We start from the raw sequence: 25000 nt of genomic DNA on the forward strand, positions 1-25000 counted from the left end.
TTATATATATATATATATATGTAATATTATATATATATATATATATATATATATATTATATTATATATATTATATATATATATATATATATTATATATATTATAATATATATATATATAATATATATATTATGATATATATATATATATATATATATATATATATATAATATATATATGTATATATATATATATATATATATATGTATATATATATATATGTGTTTACATAACCTCTTTAACACACTACTTCTCCGCTGTGAAGCGCGGGTATTTTTCTAGTATATATATATATATATAATGTGTACAGTAATCCCTCCTCCATCGCGTGGGTTGCGTTCCAGAGCCACCCGCGAAATAAGAAAATCCGTGAAGTAGAAACCATATGTTTATATGGTTAATTTATATTGTCATGCTTGGGTCACAGATTTGCGCAGAAACACAGGAGGTTGTACAGAGACAGGAACGTTATTCAAACACTGCAAACAAACATTTGTCTCTTTTTCAAAAGTTTAAACTGTGCTCCATGACAAGACAGAGATGACAGTTCTGTCTCACAATTAATAGAATGCAAACATATCTTCCTCTTCAAAGGAGTGCGTGTCAGGAGCACAGAATGTCACATAGATAGAGAAAACAATCTGTAGTAAACAAATCAATAGGGCTGTTTGGCTTTTAAGTATGCGAAGCACCGTGGCACAAAGCTCTTAGAGAGAGAGAGAGAGAGAGAGAAGTAAGCAATCTAGCTTCTCAGCCATCTGCCAATAGCGTCCCTTGTATGAAATCAACTGGGCAAACCAACTGAGGAAACGTACCAGAAATTAAAAGACCCATTGTCCAGAAATCCGCGAACCAGCAAAAAATCCGCGATATATACTTAAATATGTTTACATATAAAATCAGCTATGGAGTGAAGCCGCGAAAGGCAAAGCGCGATATAGCGAGGGATTATATATATATATATATATATAATATGTTACCGGGAATGTATGAAATGCAGGCATTCTATACAATGCCTGGTGTTTTTTGGGCAAAGTATGAAATATCCAAATTATTTTAATATTATATATACTTTCCCTAGACATTGTATGTAATACCTAGGCATTATATAGAATGACAAATGCTATTTAGGCAAAGTATTAAAAGAGAGTCATGAAAAGGCTTTATTGAAAAGACATATATGAAAAAGAAAGAAATACAAAAATAAAGTATAGGACTTTCTTATTGAGGAAAACAAGAGAAAATAAAATATGAACCTACTTGTTGCATCAAGGAAGGAAAAAGTTTTATTTTAAATTGCACTGAAATGCAAATGGGGAATTGTCTTTCTGAGTCGAGTGTTGAAAGTCATGTGACATTAGAAACATCATTAGTGGGAGTATTTTATACTTGCCGGTTTTTCTTTTGGCATTGTATAGAATGCCTAGGAAATGTGTGAAATGTTAATCATTTTATACTTTGACGTCCAATTTTCAGCATTCTGTGTGTTGCCTAGGAATTCTATACAATGCCTGTATTTCATACATTGCCGGTAACATACATATAAAATTCTTTTCGCGTTTGAAACGGAATTTACGTATGACCACGTGATATAGAAATTACGTATGAAACGGAAATTACGTATGACCACACGATATGGAAATTACCTTTGACCACAGAACATATTCTAATATAGGAACTAGCCAGGCACGTTCTGACAGAGAAGTTTTATTTATTCGTCCACGTGACTGTCGCTGAAACTGCCACATTGTAACTTTTTTTTAGTTGGCAGTACTTGATAGTAGAAGAGATGAGGAAAACAGCTTTGCGTTTTTCTACTTTTTAACTGCATCGAGCTGTAAACAATGAAGATGAGACCGCCTTCAGCTGCGAGGGGTTGTGTGAACAAAGTGGATGCTGGGAGGTGCGGAATATCGGGCTGCTTCACAGTTTCGGGCAGCGGCCTCTCTTCTCGCACTGACACTTCAAGTCCCCCATCAGCTCCTGGGAGAGTGGAAATCTTTGCAAATGAGTGTAATCGACGCCATCGAAGCAGGACTCTGTTTATAAATTGCCCTGCACAACTACTTACTGTCCCTTAAGGTAAGTTCAGGTCACTAAAATCCCACAACATTCAAGGTTGCTTTTGTGATTAATTATTTTAACAAGTAAATCACAGGCATGTAGTGCAAGGTTGTCAGGCAAAAATTTGGACGATCACATAGAAAATGTAATTTCTATACCACAGCGGTCGTATAACCCCTTTCACAAGGGATCTACTACTTATCTGTTGTGTTATAGCACCTTTAAAATGTAGTTTACCCGAAACCACTCCAGTTGTGCTCAATTTATCTTTACTTCTTAAATGTTAATGTTTTACTGTTTAATAACTTATAGACTACATTTTATTTTTTTCCCTTGCATTCAGTGAGCGAAGCCACTGGGTAATCAACTAGTATAGTATATAAGGACAGATGAAGCACAGATTGGCTGTGCTTACCAATATCTTAGAACAGCCCAGTATAATTGAGTAGGACTGCATTCTGTCCTCTAATTATGCAGAGGACTTTCATTATATAAAAACAACTTGCTAACATCATTTAACATATTGAGGGTTGCTTTGGACGGCTTCGAGGAGATTCTGGTCCACCATCTGGCGTCTCAGGAGGGGGAAGCAGTGCAGTGTCAACACTGTTTATGGTGGGGATGGTGCGCTGCTGACCTCGACTTGGGACGTTGTGGGTTGGTGGGGGGGAGTACTTCGAAGACCTCCTCATTCCCACTAACATGCCTTCCAATGAGGAAGCAGAGCCTGGGGACTCGGAGGTGGGCTCCCCCATCTCTGGGACTGAGGTCACAGAGATGGTCAAAAAAACTCCTTGGTGGCAGGGCCCTGAGGGTGGATGAGATACGCCCGAGTTCCTCAAGGCTCTGGATGTTGTAGGGCTGTCTTGGTTGACATGTGTCTGCAACATCGCATGGACATCAAGGACAGTGCCTCTGGATTGGCAGACTGGGGTGGTGGTCCCCCTCTTTAAGAAGGGGGACCGGAGGGTGTGTTTCCAACTACAGAGGGATCACACTCCTCAGCCTCCCTGGAAAAGTGTATTCGGGGTTCTGGAGAGGAGGGTCCGTTGGATAGTCGAACCTCGGATTCAGGAGGAACAGTGTGGTTTTTCGGTCCTGGTCGCGGAACAGTGACCAGCTCTACACCCTTAGCAGAGTCCTGGAGGGTGCATAGGAGTTCACCCAACCAGTCTACATGTGTTTTGTGGACTTGGAAAAGGCGTTCGAACCGTGTCCCTCGGGGAATCCTGTGGGGGGGTACTCTCCGGGAGTATGGGTACCAGACCCCCTGATAAGGGCTGTTTGGTCTCTGTACAAACCGGTGTCAGAGGTTGGTTCGCATTGCCGGCAGTAAGTCGAACCCGTTTCCAGTGAGAGTTGGACTCCTCCAGGGCTGCCCTTTCACTGATTCTGTTCATAACTTTTATGGAAAGAATTTCTAGGCGCAGCCAGGGTGTTGAGGGGGTCCGGTTTGGTGGATTCAGGATTGGGTCACTGCTTTTGCAGATGAATGTTGTCCTGTTTGCTTCATCAGGCCGTGATCTTCAGCTCTCTCTGGATCGGTTTCGCAGCTGAGTGTGAAGCGGCTGGGATGGGAATCAGCACCTCCAAATCCAAGAACGTGGTCCTCAGCTGGAAAAGGGTGGAGTGCCCTCTCAGGGTTGGGAGCGAGATCCTGCCTCTAGTGGAGGGAGTTCAAGTATCTCAGGGTCTTGTTCACGAGTGAGGGAAGAATGGAGCGTGAGATCGACAGGCGGATCGGTGCGGCGTCCGCAGTGATGCGGGCCTCTGCATCGGTATGTGGTGGTGAAAAAGGAGCTGAGCCGTAAGGCAAAGCTCTCAATTTACGAGGCTGATCTATGTTCCTACCCTCACCTATGGTCATGAGCTATGGGTAGTGACCGAAAGAACGAGATCGCGAATACAAGCGCTGAAATGAGTTTCCTCCGCAGGGTGTTTTGGGCTCTCCCTTAAAGGTAGGGTGAGAAGCTCAGTCATCCGGGAGGGGGCTCAGAGTAGAGCCGCTGCTCCTCCGCATCGAGAGGGGAGTCACATGAGGTGGCTGGGCATCTGATCAGGATGCCTCCCTGGTGAGGTGTTCTGGGTACGTCCAACCGGGAGGAGGCCCCGGGGATGACCCAGGGACACGCTGGAGGGGACTATGTCTCACGGCTGGCCTGGGAACGCCTCGGGATTCTCCCAGAGGGCTAGAAGAAGTGGCCGGGGAGAGGGAAGTCTGGGTATCTCTGCTGAAGCTGCTGCCCCTGCGACCTGACCTCGGATAAGCAGAAGAGGATGGATGGATGGGTTGCTTTGTATTAACTTTTAGTGCTTATACACTTGGTTGCTACCTGATGTTATATTCTTTAGCACAGCTTGCTCAATTTAAGATAATAATAATAATATTGAGACATACAAGTCCTTTAGAGTTGCCACCTGATTCTCTGTCCCTCTCATACTCCTTGTCTGGTGATTAGATTTAGGAGAACTTGATCTAATGATCTGAGAGATTTCCTGTTGCTGCTGTTACCCTTGTGCTTCTTAATAGCCTTGACTGTGTTGCAACAAATATTGAATGTTTTTATAATGTTTTAATATCCATATCCGTTGATCTTTGGAAAACTGTTATATATAGTTTACTCTGGTTACCAGCAGAGGATACCAACCTTAAAACAGCTGTTTTTGTTATCAAGTATCCACCAATGCAATTAAATGCAGACCTACACAAGTTAGTTAACCAGATGATTGGTTGGCAAGAAAACATGTTTTCCATAGACAGTTTACAACTGGTACTTTTTAAGGAATGCATGCATTCATTTTCATTTTTAGTTGAAGGCTAAGAATTATAAAGTACATGAATTACAGGTTAAAATTTTCGAAGGTTCAGACTGTTAGACCAGAAATGTGAAACTTTTTAAAAGGATTTACTGGCTGTCTAGAGTCACTGTATCTATTCATCAGTATTTTCTGTTTTGAATTGTGTAATAAAATATTCATATCTTTAGGTTATTGAACAAATGAACCATTGTGTGGCTCTAAAGCATCTGGACTTGTCAGACAATAACATTTCACAAATAGGTGACCTTTCTAAGCTTTCATCTCTCAAGGTAAGGTATACCTGCTTTAAATAATGTAGTTGTGAAAATGTTCTCATTTCATTTTTGATCTGTGCTGTAAACATGTATTGTAATAAATGGGGAGGGTACATTTTTAAACACTTTACCCTTTAGCAACAGTTTGGGTAGTACATTGATAGGAAATGCTCAATTTCTAAATATGATTCTACTGTTGTCACCTTGAATCTGTTTTGTTTAAGACTCAATATTTTGTCTTTCTTCTATCTACAGTTAGGTCCATAAATATTTGGACAGAGACAACATTTTTTCTAATTTTGGTTCTGTACATTACCACAATGAATTTTAAATGAAACAACTCAGATGCAGTTGAAGTGCAGACTTTCAGCTTTATTTCAGTGGGGTGAACAAAACGATTGCATAAAAATGTGAGGCAACTAAAGCATTTTTTTAACACAATCCCTTCATTTCAGGGGCTCAAAAGTAATTGGACAATTGACTCAAAGGGCTATTTCATGGCAGGTGTGGGGCAAGTCCGTCGTTATGGTCATTATCAATTAGGCAATAAAAGGCCTGGAGTTGATTTGTGGTGTGGTGCTTGCATGTGGAAGATTTGCTGTGAACAGACAACATGCGGTCAAAGGAGCTCTCCATGCAGGTGAAAGAAGGCGGCCATCCTTAGCTGCGAAAAACAGAAAAAACCCATCCAAGAAATTGCTACAATATTACGAGTGGCAAAATCTGCAGTTTGTACATCCTGAGAAAGAAAGCAAGCACTGTGAACTCAGCAATGCAAAAAGACCTAGACGTCCACGGGAAGACAACGAGTGGTGAATGATCGCAGAATCATTTCCATGGTGAAGAGAAACCCCTTCACAACAGCCAACCAAGTGAACAACACTCTCCAGGGGTAGGCGTATCGATATCCAAGTCTACCATAAGGAGAAGACTGCATGAAAGTAAATACAGAGGGTGCACTGCAAGGTGCAAGCCACTCATAAGCCTCAAGAATAGAAAGCTAGATTGGACCTTTGCTAAAGAACATCTAAAAAAAGCCAGCACAGTTCTGGAAAAACATTCTTTGGACAGATGAAACCAAGATCAACCTCTACCAGAATGATGGCAAGAAAAAAGTATTGGAGAAGGGGCGTGGGAACAGCTCATTTATCCAAAGCATACCACATCATCTGTAAAACATGGTGAAAAGCAGTGTGATGGCTTGTGGCGTGCATAGCTTGCCAGTGGCACTGGTGACACTAGTGTGTATTGATGATTGTGACACGGGACCAGAAGGCAGCCCGAATGAATTCTGAGGCGTTTCAGAGACATACTGCTGCTCTCAAATCCAGCGAAATGCAGTCAAATTGATTGGGCGGCGTTTTCATGATGCAGATGGGACAATGACCCAAAACATTCAGCCAAAGCAACCCAGGAGTTTTATTAAAGCAAAGAAGTGGAAAATTCTTGAATGACCAAGTCAGTCACCTGATCGTAACCCAACTGAGCATGCATTTCACTTGTTGACGACTAAACTTTGGACAGAAAGGCCCACAAACAAACGAGCAACTGAAAGCCGCTGCAGTAAAGGCGTGGCAGAGCATTAAAAAGGAGGAAACCCAGCATCTGGTGATGTCCATGAGTTCAAGACTTCAGGCTGTCATTGCCAGAAAAGGGTTTTCAACCAAGTATTAGAAATAAACAATGTTATTTCCAGTAATTTAATTTGTCCAATTACTTTTGAGGCCCTGAAATGAAGGGATTGTGTTAAAAAAAAAAAAAAATGCTTTAGTTGCCCTCACATTTTTATGCAATTGTTTTGTTCAACCCCACTGAATTAAAGCTGAAAGTCTGCACTTCAACTGCATCTGAGTTGTTTCATTTAAAATTCGTTGTGGTAATGTACAGAACCAAAATTAGAAAAATGTTGTCTCTGTCCAAATATTTATGGACCTAACTATCTATCTATCTATCTTTTTTTTAACCTGCTTAAATCAGTTTTTTAGTTTGGATAGGTGAGGTGCCATTGCAGGATATACACTGTAGACATAACAATAAACTATATATATATATAATATAAACTGATGCAGTCACTCATATAACTATATTTTAAGGTCACAATTTAGCCTGACCTTTATGTCTTTTAAATGTAGATGGAAAGCCAGTTTCCTTCAGCCTAAACTACCTTGTATTAGAATAAGCAGGTGTTTAGAATGAATTTAATACATGAACATATATGACACCTTGTTGCCTGTCATATATTTTCTTTTCTCTCAATCATCATTGTCATATTACAGTGGTCAAGATTTTGGAGACACCTACAAAACAGAAAGCATACATCCCATGCCATGAATACATCACTCCTAAACAGCACATGCAGTGATCAGAAAAGTGTTAAAACCTGTATTATATTTTACTTCTTTAAAGTAGCCACCTTTGCCTTGTTGACAGCATTACATGCTGTTGGCATTCTCTCAACCAGTGTGATTTCGCTACCTTGGGTAGTTTTCCAACAGTCATCTACTGCAGTACTCTCTTCTAAATTGTTGTTTCACAGTCTGGAGATGCGTTTTGGGTCATTGACCTGTTTGAAATACAAAAATGGGACTGCCCAATTAGGTGCAAAACCAGTTGGGGTGGCTTGTTGCTGCAGAATGCTGTGGTAGCCATTATGGTTAAATATTTCAGTAAATGAACCACAGAGAAGACCATTAAAGGTAATAATTGTTGGAGAAATAACAATTTTGAAGTGAGATTGTCTATTCAGACGTGAGTCTAAGTTTAGACTAAACCAAGCTGGAAGTTGAGGTGGCAGAGGCGGAAGGGGGCGCTCTCAGGTGACTGGAACCTGGAAGTAACATCCAACATCTTACATTCTTCACCTGTTAGATTTATGGACAAATTAAGAGGAGAAACATTAGGCAATAGCGCTACACTCTTGACTCGGGGTGGAATTACCATATGACAAGCCCTGAAATTGTCTTGTGTGTGAGAGTGCTGTTAAATTCTAAATAAATTGCTGGTAGTGCCATTAACAAAGCAGTCCCCCACTTTCTTCCCCTTTGTCACAGTAAGAATTTCCCATGCAAATATTGTCTGTTCACTTTCTCTCTGTTTCAAGAAGACTTGGAGGTTGCAACCAAAAATTAAAATTGGGATTATCTGACCAAAGATTAGATGTGTACTAATCTGATGTCAACTGCCTGTTTTTCTTGGCCCAAAAAAAAGCAGTTTCTCTTTATTTGCATCCTTCAGTGCTGGTTTGTTTTCAGCACTTCTACCACAAACTCCTGATTCATGCAGTCTTTTCTGAACAGGTGTTAATTAGATATGTTTGTTGCATGAACTTTATAGCACATTTACTTTGGCTGTAATCTGAAGTGATGTTAACTGTTAATTCCTGAAGCGGGAAACACTAGTAAACTTATCCTTGGCAGCAGAGGCAACTTTCAGTCCTCTCTTCTTGTGGTCCTCATGAATATTAGTTTCACTTTAGCACATGATGGTTTCTGTGCCTGCACTTAAAGGAGATTTGGAAGTTCCTGATGTTTTCTGGATTGAGTGATCTTCATTTCTTAATGTGATTAGGACTGTTTTTTTTTGTTTACCAAGCTGAGCTGCTTTTGCCATATTATGTAATGCTTCAACTAGAAAAATATGGCTCAAATGTATTCGCAAAGAAAGAAGTTCCACAAATTTAATTTTCAACATGCACACATACATTCATATGAAAAAGTTTAGGAACCCCTTCTCAGCCTGCATAATAATTTACTCTACTTTCAACAAAAAAGATAACAGTGGTATGTCTTTCATTTCCTAGGAACATCTGAGTACTGGGGTGTTTTCCGATCAAAGATTTTTTAGTGAAGCAGTAATAAGTTGAATGAAATTAAATCAAATGTGAAAACTGGTTGTGCAAAAATTTGGGTACCCTTGTAATTTTGCTGATTTTGAATGCATGTAACTGCTCAATACTGATTACTTGCAACACCAAATTGGTTGAATTACCTTGTTAAGCCTTGAACTTCATAGACAGGTGTGTCCAATCACGAGAAAAGATATTTAAGGTGGTCAATTGCAAGTTATGCTTCCCTTTGACTCTCCTCTGAAGAATGACAGCATGGGACCCTCAAAGCAACTCTCAAACGATCTGAAAACAAAGATTGTTCAGTATCTTGGTTTAGGGGAAGGCTACAAAAAGCTATCTCAGAGGTTTATACTGTCAGTTTCAACTGTAAGGAATGTAATCAGGAAATGGAAGGCCACAGGCACAGTTGCTGTTAAACCCAGGTCTGGCAGGCCAAGAAAAATACAGGAGCGGCATATGCGCAGGATTGTGAGTATGGTTACAGACAACCCACAGATCACCTCCAAAGACCTGCAAGAATATCTTGCTGCAGATGGTGTATCTGTACATCGTTCTACAATTCAGTGCAATTTGCACAAAGAACATCTGTATGGCAGGGTGATGAGAAAGAAGCCCTTTCTGCACTCACGCCTCAAACCGAGTCGCTTGTTGTATGCAAATGCTCATTTAGACAAGCCAGATTTATTTTGGAACAAAGTGCTTTGGACTGATGAGACAAAAATTGAGTTATTTGGTCATAACAAAAAGCACTTTGCATGGCGAAAGAAGAACACTGCATTCCAAGAAAAACACCTGCTACCTACTATAAAATTTGCTGGAGGTTCCATCATGCTGTGGGGCTCGTTCAGGGACTGGGGCCCTTGTTAAAGTCGAGGGTCGGATGATTTCAACAAATTCTTCAGGATAATGTTCAAGCATCAGTCACAAAGTTGAAGTTACACAGGGGTTGGATATTACAACAAAACAATGACCCAAAACACAGTTTGAAATCTACAAAGGCATTCATGCAGAGGGAGAAGTACAATGTTCTGGAATGGCCGTCACAGTCCCCTGACTTGAATATCATCGAAAATCTATGGGATGATTTGAAGCAGGCTGTCCATGCTCGGCAGCCATCAAATTTAACCGAACTGGAGAGATTTTGAATAGAAGAATGGTCAAAAATACCTCCATCCAGAATTCAGACCCTCATCAAAGTCTATAGGAGGCGTCTAGAGGCTGTTATATATGCAAAAGGAGGCTCAATTAAGTATTGATGTAATACTGTATCTCTGTTGGGGTGCCCAAATTTATGCACCTGTCTAATTTTGTTATGATGCATATTGCATATTTTCTGTTAATCCAATAAACTTAATGTCACTGCTGAAATACTACTGTTTCCATAAGGCATGTCATATATTAAAACGAAGTTGCTACTTTGAAAGCTCAGCCAATGATGAACAAAAATCCAAAGAATTAAGAGGGGTTCCCAAACTTTTTCATATGACTGTAGTTATTAGGATGATATCATGATTATGGTTCAACATTTTCTAACTCTAAATTTCACCAAAGTTCTAAATAAAAACTGCTTGTTCACAGAGTGCTTTTAAAAATTAAATTAATAGATTTTTGTTTTTTAAAGAAATCCATACATAGGGATTAGACTTAGAGTTAAGATGAAAAAATTTAAAATTATGGAAAACCTATTCAGTCATTGACATAAAAACATTTTAACTATCACTTTAAAGATAAAATTGAAATTAATATTAGACGCTGCATTTTTTGAAAACTATACTCTTAATCTTCGCGTTTTCACTAATGGATGGTGGAGGAACTCTAGTAAGTGAAATATAAGTGCTTCTTATTAAATTGTAAACAGTTACAAGATAATATAGAATTACAGTAAGGTATTTTCTTGTGTTTTAATTTTATAAATACATTGCTAAAATATTTTAATGCAGGCTGTGTTACGTAATCACATTTATGAAGTATGTATTCTCCTCTGATAGTAATTTTGCCTGTACTTTTTTTTATTTTTATATGCGTTAATCATGTACTACAGACACTTCTGCTACATGGAAATAGCATCACAACGCTACGCCAGGTGCCTACTCACTTACCAACAGGACTGTCAATTCTTTCACTTGCAGAAAATGAAATAAGAGATCTTAATGAGGTAATATATCTTGGTTTTCTTTGTGATACTTTCAAAAGCTATAATGTATTTATAGGTTACACTATAAATATCATGCAGAAACTATGTATGTGTGTATGAGGTGGAGAGGGGGTGGGAGTGTATATGTACCAAAGATATACAAACACACACTTTAGACTGGAATAAGCAGATCCGGGAATGTTTTTATTATGTTCTATAATGTAATATCTAGGAAATGCTTGGCAAACCATGAGACTTAAGTCTGCAGAAATCCTTTAAAAACAGATATATTAGCACTTTTTATGCTATTTTTAAGATTGTTTTTAACCCATGATATTATTTATCCATCAACACAGTGGCGAGGGTCTTTTGAAGTGGGGAAAGTTCTTATGCAGAGTTAATTTTCTGGAGGTGAAGATAAGCAAACTAAACATGGCTTCTTTCTTTCTGCTAGTCAACATCTTTCCTCCATGACATTTGTGTGTGATAATGTGGTCAGTCCACCTGTGATTGCCTTATTTTGCACACTTCTGCAAAGAGAGGAGGATGGTATCTGAGACATCCAGACTTTTTACTGCTCTTTTTAGAAACAAAACAAACCTCAACAACCACAATTTCAAGTATAGCTTTGGCTAGCAGTATTTCATCCAGCCATCCATTATCCAACCTGCTATATCCTAACTACATGGTCACGGGGGTCTGCTGGAGCCAATCCCAGCCAACACAGGGCACAAAGCAGGAAACAAACCCCGGGCAGGGTGCAAGCCCACCACAGGGCACACACACACCCACACACCAAGCACACACTAGGGACAATTTTAGAATCGCCAATGCACCTAACCTGCATGTCTTTAGACTGTGGGAGGAAACCCACGCAGACACAGGGAGAACATGCAGACTCCACGCAGGGTGGACCCAGGAAGCAAACCTGGGTCTCCTAACTGCGAGGCAGCAGCGCTACCCACTGCACCACCGTGCCGCTGCAGTGTTTCACTCAACTTTAAAACTATTAGTCTTCACTGTGTTATCTTAGTTGATGATCCTGTTGTACTGAATTTATTTTTTATGGTAGTGTTGTTTTCCTTTTAGGTGTCTTACCTTGGCTCCCTACCTGAACTCGAACAACTGTCTATAATGAGTAATCCCTGTGTGATGAGCAGTCCGTCCTTGCCTGGATATGACTATCGGCCCTATATTGTTAGTTGGTGTCTCAACTTGAAAGTACTGGATGGTTATATAGTGTCACAAAAGGAAGGGTATGTCCTGAATTCTATTTTGTACTGTGCAGTTTTTCATTTTTGTTGAACTGTGATTTGCTTCAGTGTAAATTATTTTCATGTACTTGTTGATTTGTTTATTTTAGTTATCAATAAAATGTTGTGTTTGATTTTATACATTGATGACCATAGTTGTTTTTGTTAATGTTTTTGTCACAGGTAGACCTGAAGACTTAAACAAAATGAAATGTTTGGCTGCAGACTGCTTTTTAATCCTATTTCAGGAATTTTAGAAATTACTGTGAATGGTGTTTTAAATAACTGTAAAAGGCATTTTTGTGTTTAGTGCAGGTATTTATACTCATTATACATCCTGAATGGGTAAAATCTGATACCCCTGCCCCAGCCTCAACCTCCGCTCCTCTACCAGAGCCTTCTAAAAAAAATTTCTTCTACTTCACACCGTCATTATCACAGTAATGTGGATTAAACAATTGTTATTTTAAGTTCAGTGGAATCATTAGTTCTTCATAATAGTATTTTATTTTTAAGATTTATTTTAAAAGACATATAGTGATTGTTGACTTCTTCATTCAGCTTTTACTTTTCAAATCTGTTTCTATAATTTTTGTGTTGTATGATGTGTGATCTTTTTTTCTTTTTATACATTAGTTTGAAGGCAGAATGGCTTTACAGTCATGGGAAAGGAAGGTCCTTTAGGCCAGGCCAGCATATTCCACTGGTACAATACTTGGCGTCAGTCTGCCCTTTGACATCATCCCCGGCTTTGCAATCTGCAGAGGATGCCAAATTAGAAAAAATACTAAACAAACAAAGGTATGTTCCTACTGATATTTTCCAAGAGTCACATTTTTATAATGCATAGAGATATTCATGCTTTTTTTATCTTCCTGAGTGGTATGTTGTTCAGCTCTACCAAGTCAAACAAGTAACCTAATAAGCAGATCAGTAAAATGAGGGACATTGTATGATTTGGTAGCCTTTGACAGATGTTTAACTTTTGAAGACAGTGTTTATTCTTAGGCTCAAATGTAGTACTTTTACTTTATGGTTTGTTGGCCTTCACATAAGTAGCTGCAAAGCTTTTTCAAAAATGAACCAGTATGGTTAATGATAATTGAAGCTGGTGCAAAGCTTATGGATCCTTTACTTAATGGGATGCCAGACTATTACAACCAGTCTATCACAAGATTTATATGTTTGTGTGTAAATAGTTCTTGTGGAAGAAATGTAGTAATTTATCTTGACAACATAGTTATTCTGATGTCTGTATTGTTTGTTACTAACATTTTAATACTTTCATACCTTTTTCTGTTCAAGATTACCGTTTTAATACTCATGTTTTTGTCTACACCTAATACCCCATAAAGAGAAGGGGTGTGCTACATGTGTTTATGCAAAGAATAAAGTGTGAGGTTACATTTAGGCTTTAAGATTCTGAATTGGTTTAACTGGGTTTGAAAATATTATGCTATATATTAGATAGATGAATTGCATTGAAATTTTAAACCAGGTCAAGTTAAAAAATGTCTTTGTTTGTTGTTGGTTTTTTTTGGTCTCCAGACTTCATCAGGAACAGCTGCTTCAACAGATTCAAAGAGGGTATCCAACCTCCTCCTCAACACCAGAAAGACCTGCTAGTCTCCCAGTGGAACAATATAGTCCATCACATATGCCAGTGGAACCTTCTGAAAGAGGTGGACATTATTATATGTTTAATATGTTCAGCCCTTGTTATGGGATTCAGAGAGTAAAAGATTAAGCAGAAATGGCATGTGTATAAATTAAATTACATTCACTACACTGAGTCTGAAATACTGTGTTACAATTCAGCTTACTTTTTGAAAGCACTTTTAACTTACTTAGACATTTTTTCAAATACATTCAGATTCATAAGTATTTGTGTACAGTGACACAATTTTCATAATTTTGGCTCTGTATGCCACTACAGTAGATTTGAAACAAAGCAATGAAGATGTGATTTTAAGCATAGACTTTCAGCTTTAATTCAGGGAGTCTAACACAAATACTGAGCTGCGTAGAAAAGACATTTTTATACATGGTGTCGCAGGTGGTGGTGGGGGGGGGGGGGGGTTTGGGGGGGGGTGACCTGGCCGGGACTCCCCGGAGGACCGGAAGAGGGCTTATGCCTTCTCCAGACCACGTGGGGGTGACCCCCCGGTACCTATGGGGACCACAGGTACAGAGCTTTGAAGCTCAATCCTGTAGGGGCACGTGGTCACCGCCAGGGGGCGCCCCAATGCCTTTGGAGCCCTGGACCTCAGCACTTCCACCACACCCGGAAGTGCTGGGGGGGAAGAGAAGCGGGGACACCCAGAGTGCTTCCGGGTGTGCAGCCGGCACTTCCGCCACACTGGGGAGTGCCGGTGGAAGATTGCTGGGAAGCACCTGGAGCACATCTGGGTGATTATAAAAGGGGCCGGCTCCCTCCATTCGATGACTGGAGTCGGGTGGAAGTGGACAGAGCTCAGGAGGAGAAGAAAGAGGCGATTTGAAGAGGAGAAAGGCATTGTGTAGAGGGCCTGGACTGAGGGTGATTGGTGCTGCGGCACTGGGTTGTGTGTGTTAATCAGTTGTAAATAGTGTAAATAAACGTGTGTTGGGTGACAAAACGATATCTGCCTATCTGTGTCCGGCCTGTGTTCCACAATGTGCACACTATTTTCAGGACCTCAGAAGTATTTGGACAAACTAACATAATTATAACTATAATGATCATCTTCAGTATTTGGTTGAAAATCTACTACAGTCAATGAGTGTCTGAAGTTTGAAAACTGTGGCTATCTCCAAGTGCTGGGTTTCCACACTGGTGATACTTTGCAAGGCCTTTACTGTAACTGTCTTCAGTTGCTGCTTATTTGTTGGACTTTCTGCCATTAGTTTTGTCTTCAGCAAGTGAAATGCATATCCAGTTGGGTTGAGGTCAGTTGATTTACTTGGCCTTTGAAGAATGTTCCACTTCTTTTCTTTGAAAAGCACTTGATTTGCTTTTGCAGTATGTTTTGGCTCATTGTCCATCTGTACTGTGAAGCATCATCCTATCAGCTTTATAGCATGTGGCGGAATCTGAGCAGATATTATAGCCCTATACACTTCAGAATTTATTGTGCTACTTACGCCAGCAGTCATATCATCAATGCACACTAGTGACTGACCTCTGTTCGTAGCCATGCGTTATCGCTCTATAAAACTGCCTCCAACATTTTTCACAGATGTAAGTAAATGGGTGACTTGATGCATGTTCATTAAGACTTTGCCTTTTTATCAGTTCTAGGGATGATAAATATGGGTTTGCATTTTGAAGCACATGGAATTAACTCTGTTTGTTACTATAATTGTGCTTTTCAGTTTGAAGCCTTTCATACTAGAAAAATAACATAACAGTTTTGCTTGGTAGAGTTTCAACATCATATCAATGCAGATTCAAAAGCTACTGATGCATGTGTAGAGACCAAATATCGCCCCAGTATATCCGTGCTCAAGTATTATCTGTCAGTCCCAACCTACCATATATTTTTTGACTATTCAAAATGATGTCTCCATTTCAGTATTTATTAGTCAAAATAGAAATCAAATTAGTGATAAATGCAAGTAGGAGACTTTTTTCCTAATTTTTCAGTTTGAGACATCAGTTAGTACTTTTTAACCATTGATTTTTACTTGAATTATTACATTTTAACTAGTTTTAAAATTAAATTACAGAGACTGTTCAAGTTTAATTTGACCAGTACAAATGAATTTTAGATATTTAAAATTACCTTTCGATACCCTCAAAATAATGAAGATAACTGTAATTATAATTATGACTAGTCAGAATGTAAATTTAGACATCTGGAATTTCAATTTTATCTACAATATATACAGTAGTTGGAGGGGTGTAATTTGAATTTTTATTAGTCAGAACAGCCAAGCAAAATGACACCTTTTATTGGCTAACTAAAAAGATTACAATATGCAAGCTTTCGAGGCAACTCAGGCCCCTTCTTCAGGCAAGATGTAATCATTATTACATCTTATATTATATTAATATTAGTCAGAACATAATTTCAAATTATAATATCATTGAAAGACCCATAGAAGTCCATGAAAAATCTTAACTATTTAATATGAAATTTTAGATAACTAAAATAGTAATTAGCACACCAGGCATTAATCCTTTATACACTAAGGGATGGCATTATTGTGCCTAAATTACAAACCCGAAAATAAATGACTGTTATTGTGCTTATGTAATAAAGGAGCTGCAAATAGATGAGGAGAGCGGTACAGCACTTAAGATTTTTTTTAAAAGAAAGTATTTGTATGATCAAAAGACCATTATCAACTAAATAAAACTTTACTCCAAAAAACTAGATTTTACAGTACGTAACCAAGATTCTTTATGATGCACAACACTGGAATACATTTTTTTTGTGCCCCAATCTGTCAGCTATCATTGTACCAAGTTTAAATGTCATATCCCATAGCATTGCAAAGTTATACTGTTTTGCATATGGTGTCCCCCTTTTTGGAAACATTTAGTCAAGGTTCAAATAAAGGATGGTGTATTTTACCACAATACCTCCACAAAGTAACACAAGCACAAGTTATGTCGCTCTTCCAATCACCTCTCCTCTCTGCACTGCACTGACCAGTCCAGTGTTGCCTTTCTTCCTCCCGGCACCGACTCGCTGGTTAAGGGGGTGTGGTCCCTTTTATTGAGGACCCGGGAGTACTTGCAGTGCCAGGGCTGCTGCCCATTGGAAGCACTTCTGGGTCAAACGGAAGCCCAATGCCTTTGCTGGTAGCCCTGACACAGGGCAAGAAACGGGCAACCATGAGCACAGAGATGGCCATACAGACATGTACACCTAAACCAGCGTTTTTTTCTGGCACTTTTGAGTTGCAGGGAGCTGTCACCAACTCTTGAGCATAGGATGTTTATTCATGGTATAATCCAACCCTCACCCCCACTTTTTCCCTATGATGTTACCGAAGGGATCAGCACAGCATGAAAGACGTCTAATCTCATTTCTAACAGCATGAAAGACTTCTAATCTCATTTCTAATTGTGCTTCCTTCCACCCCTCTGAGCCCCCAGCTGCTTTTTGATTTTTTTTTTTCTCTCAACCCTTTATTGTGCCCATTTCTCCCTCCCTTCTTGTGGGGGAGCTAGGGGTGAAACAATCAAATTTAGAAACAAAAAAATATTACATGCTGCTGTCTTTCTTTTTAGTTTTTGTTTGGGAATTAACTGTTTCTTTATTTTTGCTGATATGCTTGGGACACAGAGATGCGAGTTTGAGAAGCACAAGTACACCATAACAATTACTCATCTGTATGCTAAGAAACATTGTTGGTGTACTTGAAATTAAATTTAAAAGAGCTCTGCTCAGAAAAACTGACATAGGGAGAATGTGCAGCAGCTCCAGCAATGGCAATTGAACCCATGACTCTTGAGCTGTAAAATTGCTTGCTGTAACACTTCAAAGACATACTAAGCAGTACTTTCAAATCAAGTGTAGACTTCAGCCCTTCACAAATAACCAATCCTAGACAACTGTACATCATTAGTCCTCTGAACCTCAGCTTTCCAGTGGTAATGGGTATTTCACTGTATGTGGCTTGATGTAGGTGGAAGATTTGATAAAAGCAGAGTAACTCAGCTATGATGCTTGCCTCAGGGTATCTGTGTGCAACTCGCATATTTCAATAATGAAAGAGGGCAGACAACATGAAAGGTTATGATTTATCTGAAAGAAGACATCCTTGGGTATGTAAAAATACCATTATTTCTTTTGATTGACTTTTGGGTTTGCTGCAAACAACTTTGGAATATGGTGGTGTGCCACCAGTAGGACACCTAGTGCATATTAATTCTGAAGTAATTTGTACCAAAAAGAATAAAACAACAAACTGATGGAGTTTACTTTTTATTATGTGAAAAAAAATCACTTTGATCTCTCTAATATCCATTAACCAATTAAAATTGTTGATCTTTTTTATTATACGTGCTTCTTAATTAAGTTATTTTATACAAAACATTTTTAGGGTATTTTCTGCTTTAATGTTTGAAAATGTTTAAACAATTTTTGTCGTTTCAGCTGTTACACCCCAGATTAACACATGGTTAGGCTTGAATGACCCTACAAATCATTCCTATGCAGTTGAACATCGGTCACGAATTTCTTCGGCCCACAGAGATTCCTTATTCTTGGAAGATGTTCAGACAGATGAGGACAAGCTTAACTGCAGTTTGCTATCTTCAGAATCTACCTTTATGCCTGTCACTGCAGGATCCTGTCCACTTTTTCCTTCACAGGATTTAAGGCTTCAAAATATAGATTGTGATCTCTCTGATGTTGGTTGTACTGATACTACTGTTTTACAGTTTAAAAAATACTCGGAAATTAAAGATCTTGAATATAATGAAGTATGTGGGAAAGAAATGGAAACAACAGCAAGTAGTGATGCAAAAACGTCAAGTCTGAGTTCTAAGTTGCAGCCCAGTAATGGACTGTTGTATGATGGTAGCTGTGGATCTAAGGGCAAAGCAATACCATTTCAAGGGCTATCAAAGACTGAGGATCCTGAAAAAGAACCTGTCTTTTCAGATGTCAGAAAGGAAGAACAGATAGTGGAAGGTTTCAGTAGGGAAGCTGTTAAACTTCAAGCATGCTGGAGAGGATATTTTACAAGAAACTTCAATCCCAGAGCTAGGGAGGTGCGTTCTGAAATCCGCCTCCGTCGAATGCAAGAGCACATTGTACTGTTGTCATCTGAATTAAAAGAGTAAGTTTTTTTTGTGTTTTGCTTATATAAGCATATTCGTTATTTATTTAAACTATTTTAATGTTTCCTTTATAATTAACTCTGAACTATATACTTTTGCCTTGGTGAGGGATAATGACTTCAGATCTGTACCCAGCTCTTTTCTTTAAGCCTCTCTTATTGATTTTGCTTTTACACTTAGTGTTTCCAGTTTTTACATTGCAGCTCCTCATTCTAAATGACCTGTTTCTATATAATCTCCTGTACTAGTAGTTTTTCTGTGGCCTGACTATTAATTTATTCTTGCAGAAAAATGTACATTTTGTTTACTTCAGAATATGCAGTTGAAATCAATATAAATGCTTTAAAATTTTGTTTTAGTACTGAAGGAAAGGGCAGAATGGAAATACAAGTATGGAGTTCAGTAAAAATAAGTCATTAGAGCATAAACAAAATAATTATCTAAAAAAACATTCTTGCCCTATTTGGTAAACTTGAGTAAAAATAATAAAAATAAGTGACATTAAGTATGGGTATTATTTTGAAGCCAAACATTATGTCTCCAGTTTGTTGATAAAGGAGAGCTTGAAAGTTTTAACAATTTATCTGGTGGCTTGGCTTTAAAAAGACAGTTGGTAAATTGTCAGTAGTAGTGTTTTTTCCAGGCACACTTAAAGACAATCACCCCTGTGCTTTGCTCCGTGCCTGCTCTCTGTTGTGTCACTGTGCCTTGGGATTTTAAATGTCTGGTTGTATTTATGATTCTTTTTATAAGCAGTCACAGTAGCCTTTTATTTTCTAATTATAAACTACTGTTTGCAGTGTAGTGTTTGTTTAAAAACAATAAAATATACCTTATACTTCTTAGAGCCTGAATTTTAGGTGCAGTAGTTTGTGCCTATTGCTAAAAATTTGATATAGTTTAGCTTAATAAAGTGAGAAAATCTGCTGCATGTTCAAGGCAAACAAATCTTTCCTTAGTGACACTTTTTTCTGTTTATGAAAGTGGTTTGGGGGGGAAAAAAAAGTCCCCAATTCATGATTGCTTTGAGAGCCCTCAGATGTTTCTAATCGGCTCTCTGTTATACTCATTTTAATTTGGTGGTGTGAATTTGAATGAGGCAATTGAAACAATCATGAGATTAATTGCCTTTTAATTCAGCACTGTACATAGTCCCAGAACATGAATGGAGGCTTCATTTATTGTTAACTTACAATCAGTTTGGGATTGCTGTGATTGGGTGTATATTCTGGCTGCTCAAGACGCAAAGCACGGACATTTGGGTGGTGTGCCACCTTCACATGTGTCCTACAAAATTAAAGAAATTAGCTACTCCATATGCTTATTCCAAAATTAAATGTATTTACTGTAGTTTGTGCTTGAAATTACCCATATTGTTTAAACATTTGTGTATCTCAGCTCATAATACTTGTGGCATGATGCAAATCTCTACAAGACTGTATTGCATTGTTAAAAAAGTAAGTACAGTCCACAAAATGTTTTTTCTTTGTATAAACATATATGGGGCTATACTGTATTAAGATTTTATCTTCATTTAAACAGTACCTTTAGATAAAGGTGATACATTTGTGGGAAAAGTAGGTATACCCTTGGCTATGATATTTTGTATTGCTCCCACTGGAAGAAACAACCTATAAGTATATATTTCCAACTGTCTAGCAGTCTCTGACATCATCTGGGAGAAAAGTTTTCCCACTCCTCCATGCAGAATTCTTTCAATTGTGGAATGTTTGAGGGGTGTCTTGCATGCTCAGTTTGTTTTGAATTCCCCCATTGCATCCTGATGGGAATCCAATTCTGACTTTGACTTTGCCATTCCTGGGCCCTTCATTTCTTTCTTTTCAGTCATTCTTTGTTAGATTTATTGGTATGTGTAGGATCACAACCGTGTTGCAAGGTCCAATTTCGGTTGAGCTTCAGTATTCTAAAAGATGTTATCACATTATCCTCAAGCTCTATCTGGTACAATGAATATTTCATATTCGATTCTGTGATGGCAGGCTGCACAGGCCTAGATGCAGTGATTCAGCATAGCAGCCTCCAGCTATAACTTTTGCATAGTTGGTGTCTGGTTCTTCTGGTCCAATGCTGCCTTTGGATTTCGCTACATATACTGCATCTTCTGGTATTGAGGCCAAATAACTATCTTTGCCTCCAGAGCACCTTGTTTCAGAAGTCCTAATGTTTACCTAGGTGTTTGTCTAACTTTACCCTTACTATGATGTTCTTTCTGGACAGCAAATATTCCCTCCGGGCATACCTCTCATGTAGATCTAATTTGTTCAGCCTCTTTCTAATAGTAGACTTGTGCACATTGACATCATGTGGCAAGAGATATCTGTAGTTCCTATGGTGAAATTCTGTAGTTCTTGGAGACTTCTTTCAGCATCTTGTGTTTTGCTGTCAGGCTGAACTTGCTGAGGTAACCTTGCCTGGACAAGTTGGCAGTTGTTTTAAAAAATATTGGGTCAGCTGACTTACTGTAAGTGTTTTATATTCAATATATCTTTGTAGAGCAAAATAAAATGAGTCACAACAAGAAATAAAAATATTTCACATACCATTAAAAAGTCATATAATATTTGAAAGTGTGCACTGTATAGACTATGCAGTTTAAAAAAAAAAAAAACAAAAAAACAAAAACAAGATTGACAAAAAATGTTCAAAGAGCTATTCTTCCCAATCTTCCCCACTGAATCAAAACAAGCAAGCCTAACTACACTTTAATATTGCCTTTCAAAACATCTGAAATTATATAAAGACAAATCAAGGAAAATTTAGAACTTTGTTCACTGAATATTGCATGAGCAATATCTATCAAACCAAGCCCAACAATACATATAGCCTACTAAAGAAACTTTTGACACTTGCCATGTGACTGATTTTAAAAATCCACTTCCTACAGTAATCAATGTTGGTGGACAATTTTTAAAAAATATATTCTAATGAAGAAACATTCATATGAAACAAAATGTCTACCATTTCATTGCTTTCTAACTTTGAATATATACAGCATTTCAGCAGATATAAAAATAATTCTTATTGTTGCTAACTTGTAACTTTATTTATAAAGTTTTCTTCTATTTAAAAAAAAATATGTAATGCTTTTTTAGTGCCCTAAGCACATGCTCATTTTATTTAATGGTTAATCTAGGACAACCTTTTTGTCTTTGTCATTATCATCAGTGTCTGAAGAAGAACAAATAACTGTAAGCCATCTTCTTCAGCGTTAGTCTTGCATAGTCCTAAAAGCAATCCAAATCTAAAAATAATTTAGAAGAGCAAAGGGAGTGGGGTTCTCTTCAAAGTCCAAATATGCAATTGTAAATAGTTTTGGAGGAGTTGGGGAGGGAGGGAATTGTGGTTGTATCCTGGAGGAGTTGGGGAGGGAGGGAATTGTGGTTGTATTCTGTCTGAAGTGCTGTGTTGGATGATAAAGGATACTCCCCACCTCGTGCCATCTCTTTTTTGTCAAATTAAAAAAAAAAACATCTTCAAAATGTTCTCAAGATGATAAAAATGATGTATAAAAAATTTCTACCATCAGACAAATTTCTACTAGTATACTGTTGCGCGACTGCACTTGGGTCCAAATTTGGGATCATGAGGTGGTTCGTTGTGTGGTGGGTGCAGCAACATGCTGTACCAGCGCATGCGCCCAACCAATACTGCACACCCCAATGAAAACCATGCTAAATGTTGACAGTTCCTTCAAGATCCTCTATAATGATGTTCTAATCATTTGCACCTGATCGGGCGCATCTGGTTCTAAGTTTAGGTGTTTGAGGTAAGTGATAAATTTAGGGGTGTACCTACTACAAAATTTTCATTTATGTTTATTTGAATTACATTATAACAAACATCATGCTATGTTTACATTTTGTAATCCATTGTGTATCACTTTTATCTATAGTACTAGGGAACTCCAGTTTCTGTATTACATCTTGCCTGAAGAAGGGGCCTGAGTTGCCTCGAAAGCTTGCATATTGTAATCTTTTTAGTTAGCCAATAAAAGGTGTCATTTTGCTTGGCTTTTCTCTACTTTTATTTACAGATACAGATTTAAAGTTGGAAAAAAATGTAAAAGGAGGAATATATTTAGATAATTAAACCATCAGGAGTTTGTGACATTTGGAATTTGAGTAATTTGATTTGTTAATATTTAATGGACAGTATTTATGAATAGTTGTGCCTCTAAAAAAAGCTCAAATTATATTTTTCTCAGCAATTTTTGTTTTATATCTATGTATTTTAGGGTTTCCATTGTATGTACAGTACAGTATTGCCTGCCTTGCTGGCATCTACTGTATATCTATCATACAGTCTTCTCAGTAAACATTACTGTCCCTGTTTAACTTTAGGAAAGACAAAGCTCCTGACTGTTTACCGCAGTATTCACAGATCATAATACATACACTGTACATATCCATATCACACACATATATATATACATGTATACATATGTATGTATGTATATACAGGGTATGTGTGTGTGTATATGTATATATATATATATATATATATATATATATATATATATATATATATATATATATATATATATACTAGCAAAATACCCGCGCTTCGCAGCGGAGAAGTAGTGTGTTAAAGAGGTTATGTAACCATATTTATACATAAACATATATACATATATATACATATCTACATATACACATCTACATATACATATACATATACAAATTTACATATCTACATATATATATACATATAAATATAGACATACATATATACATACATACATTCATATATATATATATATATATATATATATATATATATATATATAATATATATATATATATATATATATACTGTATATATATATATATATATATATATATACTGTATATATACATATCTACTTATTGGCTCCTGTATTTAGGATATAGCGGGTTGGATAATGGATGGATGGATGAACATTTGTATGCATAGCCCTATTTTGCCCGTTTTCGTTTTTTTTCTTTCATCAGTAATATTTCAGTAAACCCGGAGCTTGTCAGTTCAAATCCTGGTACTGACACCACTGTGTGACCCTGAGGAAGTCACTTCACCTGCCTGTGCTGCAAAAAACAAAAGTAATGTAACAAATTGTACCTCAGATGTTGCAAGTTGCTGGAATAAAGGCATAAGTAAAATAGATAAATATGTATTATACACATAGGAACTATTCATTTATTTTCAGTTAAGTCATCTGCAGCAAACCTTTATAAATGAGGGTTTCTCCTTTTTAGATAGTGCAAACTGTTTCTTCTTCTTTGACATTTTCTCTTGGAGAGCTTTTTTCATTTCATTGAAAATTAAAGCAGCAGCTGCCAAAATATGTAGCTTTCTTATTAATTTTTCAACATTGTGTAAAATAAATTTATAAAGTAACATAAAAGGTTTAAATACTGGTTATCCTTTTACACTAAAATATTACTAAAGAGATACAAAAAAAGTAAAATGCATATGTTATTTTTCTTTAAGGAGATTAAATATTACTGAAGAAAGAAAAAAAACTAAAAATACTGTGTAAGCATACATATTAACACATGTGCAATTAAACGTGTGCATTTACGGGGTGATTTCTCAGGCTTAAAAGCTCGCCTTTTATTAAAAAGGTAAATGCAAACTGTTTTCATTCTGAAGGGCACAAACCACGTTAGATTTCAGATGTTAAACGCGCAAAAATGTCAGTACACCAGATAAATAAGCGCAACATATTATCAGTTGTATTGTATGCTTACAATATATATAGAAATGTGTTAATCGTTAACTAATATTATGGGATGGTGTTTTTCGAGTCGCGCCTTGATTTAAACGATTGCATTTCTTAGTGGGTTTGCGTAGC

The 25000-nt window shown here is 37.6% G+C and overlaps 2 protein-coding genes across 3 annotated transcripts in view; one reads left to right on the top strand and one right to left on the bottom strand.

Moving 5' to 3' along the window:
• rpl24 (ribosomal protein L24) overlaps window positions 1–25000 on the bottom strand; it is a 730678-nt gene that overhangs the window by 43134 nt on the left and 662544 nt on the right. The gene's annotated exons all lie outside the window — the stretch shown is intronic.
• The window catches only part of cep97 (centrosomal protein 97), an 80411-nt gene that overhangs the window by 34409 nt on the left and 21002 nt on the right, over window positions 1–25000 (top strand). For both annotated transcript variants that reach the window (XM_051926070.1, XM_051926071.1), the window contains 6 exons: window positions 5051–5152; window positions 11026–11139; window positions 12208–12374; window positions 13008–13172; window positions 13920–14053; window positions 18461–19148. In XM_051926070.1, the coding sequence (XP_051782030.1) occupies window positions 5051–5152; window positions 11026–11139; window positions 12208–12374; window positions 13008–13172; window positions 13920–14053; window positions 18461–19148 (1370 nt within the window). The remainder of the gene's footprint in view (window positions 1–5050; window positions 5153–11025; window positions 11140–12207; window positions 12375–13007; window positions 13173–13919; window positions 14054–18460; window positions 19149–25000) is intronic.

The sequence above is a fragment of the Erpetoichthys calabaricus genome, chromosome 4 (assembly GCF_900747795.2).
Source record: "Erpetoichthys calabaricus chromosome 4, fErpCal1.3, whole genome shotgun sequence".
NCBI classification, from domain to species: domain Eukaryota; kingdom Metazoa; phylum Chordata; class Cladistia; order Polypteriformes; family Polypteridae; genus Erpetoichthys; species Erpetoichthys calabaricus.